Below are 14,064 nucleotides of genomic sequence, written 5' to 3' on the forward strand. Positions count from 1 at the left end.
GCATTCATTCCATCTTTTAGCCCAGAAAGTTTGTGTTTTTGGCCATGTCCAGAAGTTTATATTGTTGTTTTATTGTTGTATTTTTACTATGGTGACTCTAAAGTTGCTTCTACAGACACTGTAGAATCCACAGCAAATTTCCCTTTGGGGCGATAAGATGCACCAACTTCTATGTGAAGTTTTTGGATTCATAAATAGTGTTGAACTCATTTTTCTTATGTGTGCAATCAGATAACATCTTCCCCCCCCCCTCCTCCTTTGTAGAAAGTATAGTTTCAAGCTATGCTCTGATCCGTCAACAGGAAAGAGCGGTGTTGTGGGTACAGGGAAGATGAAAGCCACTGCCATTGCAAGGTCAAACACATTTAAAACAGCTGTGGCAAGTAGTGCTGTGCACTGAACCTGCAACATCAATTAGAACCATCTCAAACTAAAACAAAACCACACTAATATGATGTTGTTATTAAGTAGGTTTAGACATGTGCTGAAGAATTCAGTTACTGTGGCTCACACGCAAGAAAAAACAGCTTTTCGTACATTTATCTGAGGAAAGACGCCTCTTTAAGGTCAGCGGAGATCAAGACTTTATGTCCAAACAGAAATATAACTAGTTAAGGGCATTTCTAGCAAAAAAATATTTTGTAAATACTGCACATTTTGACTGAGCTAGTGAAAGTCAGGGTTCCCAGCTTGTTGAGTGAACGGGAGCAGCTAACGAGATGCATTCAAAGACCCTGGTCAATATTTTATAATTTCTGTGGGTTCTACAATGTGTTTGGTTTCAAAATGCATTCAAGAAACCTCATAAATTTCATCGCTTCTGCAAACACGTGCAGAGTCTACTTAGTAAATGCTTACTGCCGCTGCCCCCTGGTGATTAGAGATGCAATCGCTGATAAGACATTAGCTTAACGTCTTTTTAATATATTACAAATAGTCCCAGGAACTGATTGACTTTTTATAATTAAGCAAATGATCGAACACTCATGCAAAACCCTTGTATTTATCCCTTGTTTGTAACACCTACTGTTGATGTACGTAGACTAGGCCTACGCAGGACAAACGTGGAGTCATAATTACTAGCATTGTTGTGTCCACTGTCTCTCCCCTACCATTGACGTGAGATTCCATGCAATGAGCGAGTAAAGTTAAGCAAGAGAGAGAAAATGAAAATTCCATGATCTCTAACTCACCAAATACAATCTCTGTCAACTCCAAAAAAGATGAAGAAGAGGATTATTTATTACGATCCGTTTGACAGTCAAGTTATTAGGTTGTCGTAAAATAATAATAAATGTTACGCAACAATGACGTCAGTAATCCATAATATGGGCCTAAACTAAGATAATACAATGGTTTTCATCATTTTTATATCGCTATTAACAAAGAAAATACTTAATTTGTAGCGTACTCGTTACGCTGCTTTCGGCGCCATCTTTGTTATGTGAAAACACGCAATGCATTCTGGGTAGCCCTTGCTCCCAAGGGTGGTCTCGGAAAATCTTAATATTGAGGGCGATACAGCCCTTAAACTTTCGCCCTCAACTTAATTTTTCTGAGAATCGGGACAGCACTTGCACTAGAGGGAGCGCTTTTTTGAGATTGAGGGTTAAGCAAGGAATTGGAATTCAGCTAAGCTCTTACTAGCTGTGACAGCACATGTGGTCCTTGAATTTGAGATCAACCAAAGTGTGGGAACCCTGCTTAAACCTGCCTTAACTTAACCCCGATACGAATCTTGGCCCTAAGACCAGGTTTTGGTCTCCATGAGGACCACTGGGTCAGTGTTTATGCCAGACAAAATGTCCTAAAGAGGCAACAAATACAAAACACAGAGTTTCATTACACGTCAACACCATGGGCAAAGTGACTCTTACCAGTTGCCCTCTCGTCTTAAACTGTGTCGGCACATTTGGGCCTTGATTTTGATGAAACTGGTCCGGGAAAGTCCTTGAATTTGATGTCAACAGGGTTCCCACAGCTTGGTATCACATGAGATACTGGAACCCCATACCTTGAACTCAACAGTGCCGTATTTTTGTAGAAAAACGTAGCTTTAGTAGTGAAAAATAATTGCCCACTTGCACACTCGGCCGGTCTTTATTTCATCATCATATAGATGCGAGTATTAAAGGTAATTTGCACACATGTCGTTCAGGAAACTCTGTGCAGTTTTTATTGACTGCGTCGGGCTCTGTTTCCAGGTCCGTTACAAACCCCGCGTCACGGCCGACGGACGCAGAGCGGTTTCATGGGTTTTTCTGCGGTGCGTGAAGCTGAAGCAGCTGCTCGGCTCTCTCCGTCTCCTCAAATACTCGGAGGACGCCATTAAAAGTAACACAGTTTAGTGCCTGACCCGAGCCAACCAGGAAAGACTTATTACAGTATCTTGATACTTTTTAATAGCACCTGCATTTTCACTTTATTACAGCACATCAGTCCCAGTATAGAGATTTAGCAAAGTAAAGTAACATAAAAATGAGTGCGCAAAAAAACATGTTTTCCCTTATCCTGGCATCTCTTGCGACTTTGCACGTTATCTCACGTTTTTTTGGTGTGAAAGGGTGTGAGCAACTGTCAAAACTGGCAGCAGAAGCCAGAAAAGCAATCGGACACACAATCAATCGCGCTTTTGACACGTCGCATCGGTGAAATAAGAAGTTAAAGGTGCATTATGTAATAAATCTATAGCAACTGGCCGTAAAATCCTCCTAATATGTCACAGAGACTCAAGAATAATGTTCACATAACAAACTAAACTCACCAACAACAACAGTGCAGACAAAATATTTGCATTAAAAAATATATTTTGCAGACTGCAAATCCTGTTTATGTTTTGAAATCATGTTTTGGCGTCATGTGGCGCCACCTACCGCCGTCTACCAATCAGTAGAGTCTCAGCTGTCGAGCAACCACAGGGTTGCTAGTTACGTCAGAAAAACGAAACCTAAAAGACCTCGGTATTTTGAATTTGAATGTAGGAACCGTTTTTGGCCACATTCTTACATATGGCACCTTTTAATAAGAAATAAGTTGCGTACGTGTCGCTGCCCTAGTCTCTGTTTTTGTTCGCATTTACGCGGCGCTTAGTCCTGCTCTCTGTCTCCCCCTGTCTCTATTAGAGGTAACTGCAGCAGGAGTCTTCTTTCTCTTCTTCTTACGTACATATATACCGTTACAGGAGGAGTCGTGCTTACTCATATCAAACCATATTTCGAAACACACCTTGTTTTTTTTAATATCTTCTTAAATTGTCATGACTCCTTATATAGGTTTTGGGAATAAAATATAATATATCTTCTATATTAGATATATCTATGGAATATATATTTTCTGACATGGACGATTATGGAACGATAGTCGAAAGATTAATCAGTTATGAAAATAAAAGCATTTTTAAGTTAACGTTCACAATCTGCTGCCCTCATGTTTGTGTGTGGGCACACACACACACACACACACACACACACACACACACACACACACACACAAGATGGTGATGTTCAAAGAGCTATGATCTGTGGTTAGCTTGGCTTGTTGTTTGCAGACACACCCTTACATGCTTCCTCTCTCTTCCCTTTGTGTGTGTGTGTGTGTGTGTGTGTGTCAGTCAGAGCAGAGAAGGTCATGCTGCAGTGTCTGCAGAGAAACACATCTCTGAAACTGCGTTGTGTTTCTTTTCAGTACGACGCTGCGTTGTGCCGTCCTGTTTTAGATATTAAAATAGATAATTATTTTTAAAAAAAGCAGGGTGGAGCTCCTGATTGTGGTTTCTCGAGTGTGAATGAGTGCATGTGTGTGTGTGTGTGTGTGTGTGTGTGTGCGCGCCGTGCTGTGCTCGGAAAGAGGAAAATAACTGATTGCCAGGCATGCAAGTTTCGCACAGTGTGAACAGCTGATCGGCCCGGGTTATCTTGGGTAGTAGGACGCTGAGCGTCGTATGACAACAGTTTTGACCTGGCCCTGTGGTTTGACACCTTCGCAAAGCGAACGCGATGTGCTCTTAACGTTCCCACGATCCTCTGCCAGCGCCGGCGCCGTCTCCCCCCGTTAATACCCGTAACTGCAGCGTCTTGGATTACTGACGTGTTTGTGCCGCAGTTTCCACCGCTTCTGATAGATGTGATCTGCTCGTCAAGCTCGACATCACAATTTGAGTTGGTCAGGTTCATTAATTACCCTTTTTAATATATATTAATATATTTGTTTAGGACTTTTTAAAGGTACAGTATGTAATTAATCAACATTTATTGGTGAAGTTTCATGTTGCAGCTGAATATCCTTCTCTTCCAAGTGTGTTGGAGACGCCGTGGAGCCTTCAGTTGGCATCAAAACTCAAAAGTAGTGCTGGGCACATTAACGTTAATCGCGTGAATGTTAGCGCACGTTAACGCATGGCGCGTTTCCATGACGACTGACCGGAAAAATGCGCGTGTGACGTCATGTTTACGTGACTCCCGGTTGTTAAAATGAGGCCGTAAAGTAACGCTAAACTTTAAAAACAGAGGAACACATAAGCAGTTACACAGTTACGCTAGTTATTTGTAGCGCTGCTCTTTTCCTTTAATTAACAGACCGCTCCAGTTCCACTGTAGGTGCGCTATCGGCGCTAAAGGAGCTAACGGAGCTAACTGGTAAACGGTGCCTGGACTCCGGTGCCGCGGCACGTAAACATGACGTCACGCGCGTCTTTTTCCGGTCAGTCGTCATGGAAACACGCCATGCGTTAACATGCGCTAACATTCACGCTGTTAAAGGTGCCATATGTAAGAATGTGGCCAAAAACACTTTACTTTACTATATTCAAATTCAAAATACAGAGGTCTTTAGGTTTCGTTTTCTGACATAACTGGCAACCCGTGGTTTCTCGGCAGCTGAGACTCTACTGACTGTAATGATTGGTAGACGGCGGTAGGTGGCGCCACATGCCAAAACATGATTTCAAAACATAAACATGATTTGCAGTGTGCAAAAGATTTTTTTTAATGCAAATATTTTGGCAGTACTGTTGTTGTTGGTGAGTTCAGTTTGTTATATGAACATTATTCCTGAGTCTCTGTGACATATTAGGATTGACAGTTGATTTAGATTTATTACATAATGCACCTTTAACGTTAACGTGCCCAGCACTATTTTTTTTTAGTTTTGATACCAACACACCTGGAAGAGAAGGATATTTAGCTGCAACATAAAACTTCACCAATAAATGGTTTCCGCTCAGTCGTCATGGAAACGCGCCATGCGTTGACGTGCTCTAACATTGACGCCGTTAACGCCGTTGGCGTGCCCAGCACTACTCAAAAGATGACTGGTTTGACCTTTGTGGGCTACTGTAAGTTGTAGCATGTAGCAAGTATTCTGGGGTTATAAAATGTCACAATCGGGCAATTTAGACTCTTTAAGAGTTAATTTAATATAATTATGTTCAATTTCTGCTACTTGAACAGCCAGAATTATACTATAAAGAAAATAAGAGACACTTTTAAAGTGTCAGATAATAGATGAAACTTGAAACATCTATTCTAAAGATTTTCTTGTTCTCTTTCATATTTACAGCTCAATTTTCACCCCATAACCATGTAATGAATTATGAATAAACTCCATAAAAGGTGCAGTATTGATGAATCTTGTGAATGCATGTGGTTAAATGATGGGTTTGTGTAGTTGGTGAGCAGGTGAACCAACAGTCGCTACTGTGGGCACAAACCCAACCGAGAGATTTACCAGGAAACGGTTGAGTCTCAGGCTTCTCTGTGGCTTCTCAGATCTGAGAGTATCGCTCTTGGTTTGGCTGTTTTTTTGCTGGGTTTTTTTTTCGATTCTCTCTCTGACCAGCTGTGTGTTTTGTGCGTTTCTTCGTGGGAAGGCATCGTGGTATGGATTATGTTCTGTTTTTTTTTTTTTTTGGAGGTGAAACTCCGTTGCGGCTTTCAGAAGCTGGATGGTGCCGCTGAGGTGACGGCAGTGTGTGGGCAGGGAGGACCGTGAGAACCAGAGGATTCAGTCGCTTTAGATCAGATCAGATCCTGTGTTATTAACATGTATAACGCTCACTAAGGTCAGGGAGGTGAGAGTCTCTCTCGTGGGAGCCGCACTGATGATTCATGTTGTTCTCTGAGCTCCTCGTAGTCTGTTTACATCCTCCTCTAGAGATAGACGCAGTATGTGAAACCTCAAACCTGTCATCATGTGTTCTTATTTGCTTCACACAGACTTTTTCCCCCTCGAACCCTTTAAAGAAATGCCCAAGCAAAGCCACTTTTCATGTCTTTCAACCGTCAAAGTTGTTATTATTTGTGTTTCATCGTCCTTAACTAGTTATTAATTAGTTCAATGAGTGAGTCCCTCTGCCAATTTTTCCAAAGATAACTTACTACTTTCCATATCTGGCAGTTATTCAACCGTTTAGGAATTACGGTACTGAGAAGCTGACATGAAACTAGTCCTGAAAGTTCTACCGTAATGACAAATATATGAGCGCAAAACTCTTTTTCTCTGCTTTCCAGTATCCATTTATCCGTTTTCTACCACTTTATCCTTCACATCAGGGTCTAGGAGTTACAGTAATGAGAAGTAAGCATACTTAAACCTGTTGGACGACTGTCTGACTGATTTATCGATTATTTTCTCGATGAATCGTTTGATGAAATGTTAAAAAACGTTGATCAGTGTTTGTCAAACCTGGAAATGACGATGTCCTCGAATGTCTTTGTCTTGTCCACAAACCAAAATGATTCAGTTTTAATGATTTCTTTGTTATGTGGAGCAAATATTCAAAGAAAATATTCACCTTTAAGAAGCTAAAACGACCATAAATCTTGTTTTAATCGTTAAAATAGCTTCAAACCTTGTTTCAGCTCTATTTTAAAGCACTTTCAAATGCCTTGTTTTTGACCATTGAAATCAGGGGTCTCAAACTTGCGGCCCCCAAATCAATTGCATGTGGCCCACCAATTAATATTGACTTATAATGAGTTTATAGCAGAAACATTTAATCGATTGATTGATTATTAATAGATTTTTCATGATTGAAACAAGATTTCTGATTGTTTTAGCTTCTTAAATAGACATTAAAGAACATAGTCATTTCCAGGTTTGACAAACACTGATCAGCGTTTTTTAACATTTTCCGACATTTTCCGGACCAAGCGATTCATCGATTAATGGAGAAAATAATCGATAGAGTAATCGATTATGAAAATAATCAATAGTTGCAGCTCTAGATGAGTTATTTCTGTATGTTTTTTATTACTATGTCATGTTACTATGTTTAATATGTCATATAGAGCTGAAACGATTAATCAATGAATCGATTATTAATCGATTACTAAATTAATCGCCAACTATTTTGATAATCGATTAATCCGTTTGAAGCTTTTTTCATCAGTAAAACCAGATTTCTTAAATGTGAATATTTTCTTGGTTTCTTTGCTCCTCAAAACAAGGAAATCATTCAAACTGAATCATTTTGGTTTGTGGACAAAACAAGACTTCTGAGAACATTTTCAGCTTTGACAAACACTGATCAACGTTTTTTAACATTTCCTGACATTTTATGGACCAAGCGATTCATCGATTAATCGAGAAAATAATCGTTAGTTGCAGCTCTAATGTCATAAATACATTTATATTGTCAACTTTTTTTCGTTCCATATTAAATCAATCTCTTTTAATCATCATAAATATTATTATTTCCATGTCTTTTTCTCAAAAACTTGGCCTCCTTTTGACTTCACCAGCCCCTTATTGACCAAACAAGACACTCAACAAGTGGCTCCCGGGGCATTTGAGTTTGAGACCCATGATATAAATAAACCAAACCACTTGTCGATGACCATTTAAACACACCGAGAATACACACAGAAAGGCTAGCGAGCCATTGAATTTCCTTCGATCCCTGTGAGAAAACCATGTTTCAGTCACTTGTCAAATGATTGTGATGAAGTGTTAAAGTACTTTTCTTTTACATCCCCAGGTAAGAGCACACCAGTGAGCATGTCCACCACCGCCGACCCCTCCAAACCGTGTGACCCCTTCCAGCCGTTTGGCGGCGAGGCCGTGGACCCGTTCCAGAGTAAAAAGGGCATGGGCGACCCGTTCAGCGGCAAAGACCCCTTTGCCCCACCGTCGTCGTCGTCGTCATCATCAAGTAAAGACCCCGCCGACTCTACTGCGGGTTTTGCAGACTTCAGTTCTGTAAGTTGAGACGGGTGATACTGTTTAACTCGGCTGTGCACAGACACCACCAACACAGTCACTGCATTTTTTTATCCAGAGTCACATTTGAAGGGTGGAGCAGAACTCGTATCTCGGGTCTAAAGTCATTTTTCAAGTTGAATCTTGAACTAAAACAGTAGGGAAGAGTATTGAGAATGGATACTGAACTGGTGCTGGTTCTTCATTGGTCAGTGCAAAGTTTCAATCGGCACCTGGACATAAATAGATAGTGGTGCTAGTAATAATTCTTCTTCTCTTTAGAGGAAGTTTTAGAGACTTTTCTGCTTTGGGCGACAAACTAGTGCAGAACCAGAACCTGTTCTCTTGCATTTCTTATCCAAACAACGTCAAAGTCGGTGCTGAACTTTGAAGCCCGTGAACCTCATCATTGGACAGATGAGGCTGTTGCGAGTCAGACATTTTTTGGATTAATAGCTCATGTGATAACACGGTGTTGTTTCTCTTTTAATTTGGTGATTACTTAATACTTAATTTAACACAAAAACAGTTACTTGAACCATATGCAGGTCTGGGATTGCGATCAAACTTGGGTGGATAACGCTGATAAGCTTTGGACGTAGTTTACTCAATCTAACACGGCAAGAATAAGTTTGACAACTGTCAGTCAGAGTCTGACTGTTCTGCTCACATTCAGGATACACCTGAGATACATCTCCTGTTTGAGTAAGAGAGTAGAAATGAGCGAATGTGAAGCCAAGCCGAGAGAGCTGGTGCTGTAGGTTTTCATGTTACGCCGACGACGTGCATATATATTGGGATAACGCCCACATTCTGACTCCGTCTTCTAATCTTTCCTGTAGCGAAATTAACCCCATATTTTCACACTTTGGTCGCAGTCATTGTATTATTCATTGTACTGTCTGGGCCAATTCCAATTCCTATCTTAACCCTCAAGCTCAACTCTTAATCTTAACTGGCCCTTAAAACCAAGTGTTGAGGGTTATTTTGTAACTTAGAAATGGGACACCCCTTACATGCAGATACTTCTTCAGACTGTAGGGGGCAGAATAACGCCAAAGTTGCATCCAGTCTGTCAACTCCAAAAAAGAAGAAGAAGAAGAAGACATTTACGTCAGGATTATTTATTACGATCCGTTTGTCAGTCAAGTTATTAGGTTGTCAGTTAGTTATAAGATGATACTCATACAAATACCACAACCACGGACATATTCAGCTGACAGTTACCACACACCACGGCTTATTGAAAAGTAAACCATAGCAAACCATCGCTTGTCCGCACCGGCCGGCTATTGACAAAAGATCGTAAAATAAATGTTACGCAACACTGACGTCAGTAATCCATAATATGGGCCTAAACTAAGTATAAAAATAGTAAATAGTAAAATACTTAATTTGTAGCGTACTCGCTTCGCTGCTTTCGGCGCCATCTTTGTTATGTGAAAACACGCAATGCATTCTGGGTAGCCCTTGCTCCCACGGGTGGTCTCGGAAAATCTCAATATTGAGAGCGATACAGCCCTTAAACATGGCCTTCAACTTAATTTTTCAGAGAATCGGGACAGCACTTGGACTAGAGGGAGCTCGCATTTTTGAGACTGAGGGTTAAGCAAGGAATTGGAGTTCACCCTTAGTCATTAGTCACATCGGGGGATCGTGGCGTGTTTGCCAATATCTACCGAGGATATCGTTGATTAACCAGGATGAGAAACGACACAAAAATATAATTTCCACCACCTGAAACTGTTTGATCCCAGCACCTTCACTGACCTGATGCCAGCATGAACCTGACTCCTCACACACACACACACAGTCTGCAGGGTGCAGTAGCAGCTTAAAAAACATCACAGTCTGGTTTTTGGACAGCCACAAATCTCCCAAATCGCATGTGTCGTAGTTGGCAAATCATGTTTTGATATTGGATTGGTTTTGTGTCCTCACTTTTGGGGCCTCGCTTCACTTGATCTGTACAGGACAGATGTTTTATAACATGGTCAGAAACTCTTTTAACTAGCCCAAAATCTTCCAACTAGTGACGACTAGTGATAATTTGATTTGACGGCAGCAGCACATGATGTGAAGGATCAGCTAAACCGGCCTCTGCTCTCATTTCTCTGCTGTATTTCTGCCCTCCGTGTTTGTCGCTAACACTCAGCAGCTGTTGCACACATCCTTTTAATACCACCACCATATACAGCTCAGACACAGTCGTACAGTGAGAGAAGGCTGTAGATGTGCGTCGTTTTAAGCAGTCGATGTGTTTTCAGTGACAATGAGCTTTCCTTGTACAACCACTCTTCAAAAAACCTAAAGTATCTCTCAGGTCCCAGAGCAGTTGCGTTATTTGCCGTCACCTTTTTACGTCATCTTTATTTATTAGTGTGTGCATTTATTCAGCAGCGATACAGCACCACATACAGGTCTGGTACATGCACTGCAGCCTTTGGAGTTTATATGAAGACGATGTAGTGTTTACGGGAAAAAGAAAAAGATGCTGTAGGTAATCAGAGTTTTGGCTGCTTACGCGTTGATTCAGTCGAGCTGAGAGAGTTTCATTTGTACTCCCAACATAAAGAGTATGATTTTATGGGGTTTGTATGGGAGTAAGTGAAACCTGCGCTTGGTGATTGATCGAGATGAAACGGACCAGAAACCACAGAAGCTGCTCTGAAATCACCCGTTTCCCATTTTCAAACCACATTTTCATGTTTGTTTACGCTGTCGAAACAGAGCTGGTGCTGCAGGTTTTCATGTTACGCCGACGACATGCCGCTATATTGAGATAACCCTCAAATTCTGACTTTTAATTTTAATTTTCTGTAGTGAAATGAACGTGATATTTCCACACCATTAGCAACGTATTATATATTAATAAATATAACATGTAAGTGTTGAAGCTGCGTTTGGCTGCTGAGCTGCAGTGCGACTGTGATGCAGGAAAAGGTGTCCGCCCTTTCTGTGGTCGGTGTTTTTGTGTTGACAGGAAGAATATCGAGGGTTTGGTTTTTTTTTTGGTTTTTTTGCAGTTTCTGAAAGAGGTGCAGAGTAAAAAAGTCAGCAGCGTATGATCCTCACAGTGCGGGATAAATAGATTTTCAGCTCCCAACACAAAGACACAGCAGTATCACTTCTCAACTCTCAGCTCCTGAATCTGTCTAACCTGCATTAAGTGGCTCTCTGTTTGTGTGCATGACTCTTTTAACGCATGTTTTCCGCTGTAGTTTTTCTTTTTCTCACTCACATCCTTCCCTTTGTTTTTATCCCTTTAAGTGCACACTTTTTTAGGCTTTTCTCACTCCCACCACAGTGGAGTTAAATCCAACATTCGCTCACACTTGAGCGACAGTTCAGTTTCACCTGTCCATCGTCTCACCTGAGGCTCTGATTGACTTCTGCTTCAGCCTCACGCACTCATTTCTTAGCATTGTAAAGTAGAGGGAGACCGATTTTGCTGATTTTATATTAAAAATAAGTAAATAATAATTATTAGACATTCCTGTTCTCGGAAACTTCAGAAAGTCACTAAAACTTTAGTGTTAGTGTTGTACAATAACAGTTAAAGGTGCATTATGTAATCTATGAAATCTAAAGCAACTGGCCATAAAATCCTCCTAATATGTCACAGAGACTCAGGAATAATGTTCATATAACAAACTGAACTCACCAACAACAACAGTACAGACAAAATATTCGCATTAAAAAAATATTTTGCAGACTGCAAATCATGTTTATGTATTGAAATCACGCTTTGGCGTCATGTGGCGCCACCTACCGCCGTCTACCAATCATTGCAGTCAGTAGAGTCTCAGCTGCCGAGCAACCACGGGTTGCCAGTTAGGTCAGAGAACAAAACCTAAAAGACCTTGGTATTTTGAATTTGAATGTAGTAACCGTTTTTGGCCACATTCTTACATATGGCACCTTTAACCATATTTTTTTGTATTATTTGTTATCATTAAGCGATTAAGCTGCACTGATTTTTTTTTTTAAAATCAGCATCAAACATCAGAAACACCCACATTGTTCAACCTCTAATAATGTAATGTAATAATTATATTTACTAACTGGTTTGTTATTAAAGTAATTGACGAGTAGCTGAAGACGATGGAGAGGGTGAAACTCTGGATAGTTGTCTCTGCGTGTGTGTGTGTGTGTGTGTGTGTGTGTGTGTGTGTGTGTGTGTGTGTGTGTGTGTGTGTGTGTGTGTGTGTGTGTGTGTGTGTGTGTGTGTGTGTGTGTGTGTGTGTGTGTGTGTGTGTGTGTGTGTGTGTGTGTGTGTGTGTGTGTGTGTGTGTGATGTCCTGTGAACTAGATCCACTCCCGTCTGATAATCTCTCTGTTCTGTAATCCCAACTCTCTGACAGGACCTGAAAAAGCCAAGGTAAGAGATTAAAACACAACTTTTATTGTGCATTAATACAGAATATGGAGAAGCATGTGTCTGTAGATCCTACATCATGTGTTGTTGCTGAAAAAGGACTGGGAAAAATAAGTTAAAATTGTCACTGGAGTGTAATCGCATGCTGGAATTCCTCACTTCCCCAGATTCCGCGCTTCCACGACGACTTTACCGGAAAAAGACGCGCGTGACGTCATGTCTGCGTGACTCCCGATTGTTAAAACGAGTCTCTAAAGCAGGGGTTCTCAAAGTTTTGATACCTGAGGGCCAATCTAGGAACCCAACATTGGACCGAGGGCCGCCAAAGAAAGAAAACCAGAAAGAAATCCCATTTGTAATAATTTTAATGACCAGATTTCAGTTCTACAGTTTAGCGTTTATATAATGTAATTTAAGCATTAATAGAATAACGCTTTATAATTTACTGGGTAATTACCCAGTATTTTGGCCATTGTTCTTACCTTCTAATTACAGGTTAATACCAAGTAACACATTTCTGTTACCATATATTTACTCGCTACCTACTTATTACCAGCTTATAACCCAATAATACACTAAAATTCACCATATAGAAACCAGGTAAATACCCAGTATTTTTGTTTACACTTATTGGCCTGTATCCAGTAATGTCCAATAAACATTTAACAAGCTTTAGTACCTCCTGGATTAAAACTATCAACTGTAATTCATTGCGGGCTGCCAGAAATGTTTCTGCGGGTCGCCATTGGCCCCCGGGCCGCACTTTGAGAACAAATGCTCTAAAGTAACGCTAAAGTTTAAAAACAGAGGCACACGTACGCAGTACCCAGGTACGCTGGTTATTTGTTAGCGCTGCTCTTTTCCTTTAATATACAGACCGCTCCAGTTCCACTGTAGGTGCGCTAACAGCGCTAAAGCAGCTATCGGAGCTATCGGAGCTAACTAGTAAACTGTGCCTGGACTCCGCTGCCGCGGCACGTAAACATGACGTCACAGCTGTCTTCTTTCCGGTCAGTCGTCATGGAACCGCGTCACGTGCCCAGCACTAGTTGGTAAAAGAAGGACGTTGTGGTCAGTTTTGCAGATTCCATGTGCGTGTCTTCTCTCTCTCTCTCTCCCTGTGTCTGTAGTTCGGGAACGAGGCTCAGCAGCTGGAGTGGGCAAAGAGGGAGAGTGAACGAGCCGAACGCGAGCGGCTGAAGAGGCTGCGGCAGCAGGAGCAGGAGGACCTGGAGCTAGCCATCGCTCTGAGCAAGGCCGAGATGTCCAACGCGTGACCTGCCGCCAACCGAAAAACATGTGCATCCGACCTCCTCCCTCCCCCCCCCACCTGCCCAACACTTAATGACTCAACGTATGAGGAGCAGAAGGAACAAAAATAACAAAACAAGAAGAAGAAGAAGCTGCAAAAAAAAAAAAAAACCTCCTGCTGACGTGAAGAAAACTGAAGAGGCAACCAGACGACGCACTGTGTTCACACTCGGACCATT

General features: G+C 41.3%; 1 protein-coding gene across 1 annotated transcript in view; it reads left to right on the plus strand.

The window, feature by feature from the left end:
* The window catches only part of eps15l1a (epidermal growth factor receptor pathway substrate 15-like 1a), a gene marked incomplete at both ends in the record, with an annotated part of 37,427 nt that extends 23,576 nt beyond the window's left edge, over positions 1-13,851 (plus strand). The window contains 2 exon segments of the mRNA XM_083888530.1: positions 7,976-8,196; positions 13,705-13,851. Coding sequence (XP_083744656.1) covers positions 7,976-8,196; positions 13,705-13,851 — 368 coding nt within the window.
* Between the last annotated feature and the right edge of the window lie 213 nt (positions 13,852-14,064).

This window comes from Microchirus variegatus, assembly GCF_963457635.1.
Source record: "Microchirus variegatus genome assembly, chromosome: 4".
Lineage (NCBI taxonomy): Eukaryota > Metazoa > Chordata > Actinopteri > Pleuronectiformes > Soleidae > Microchirus > Microchirus variegatus.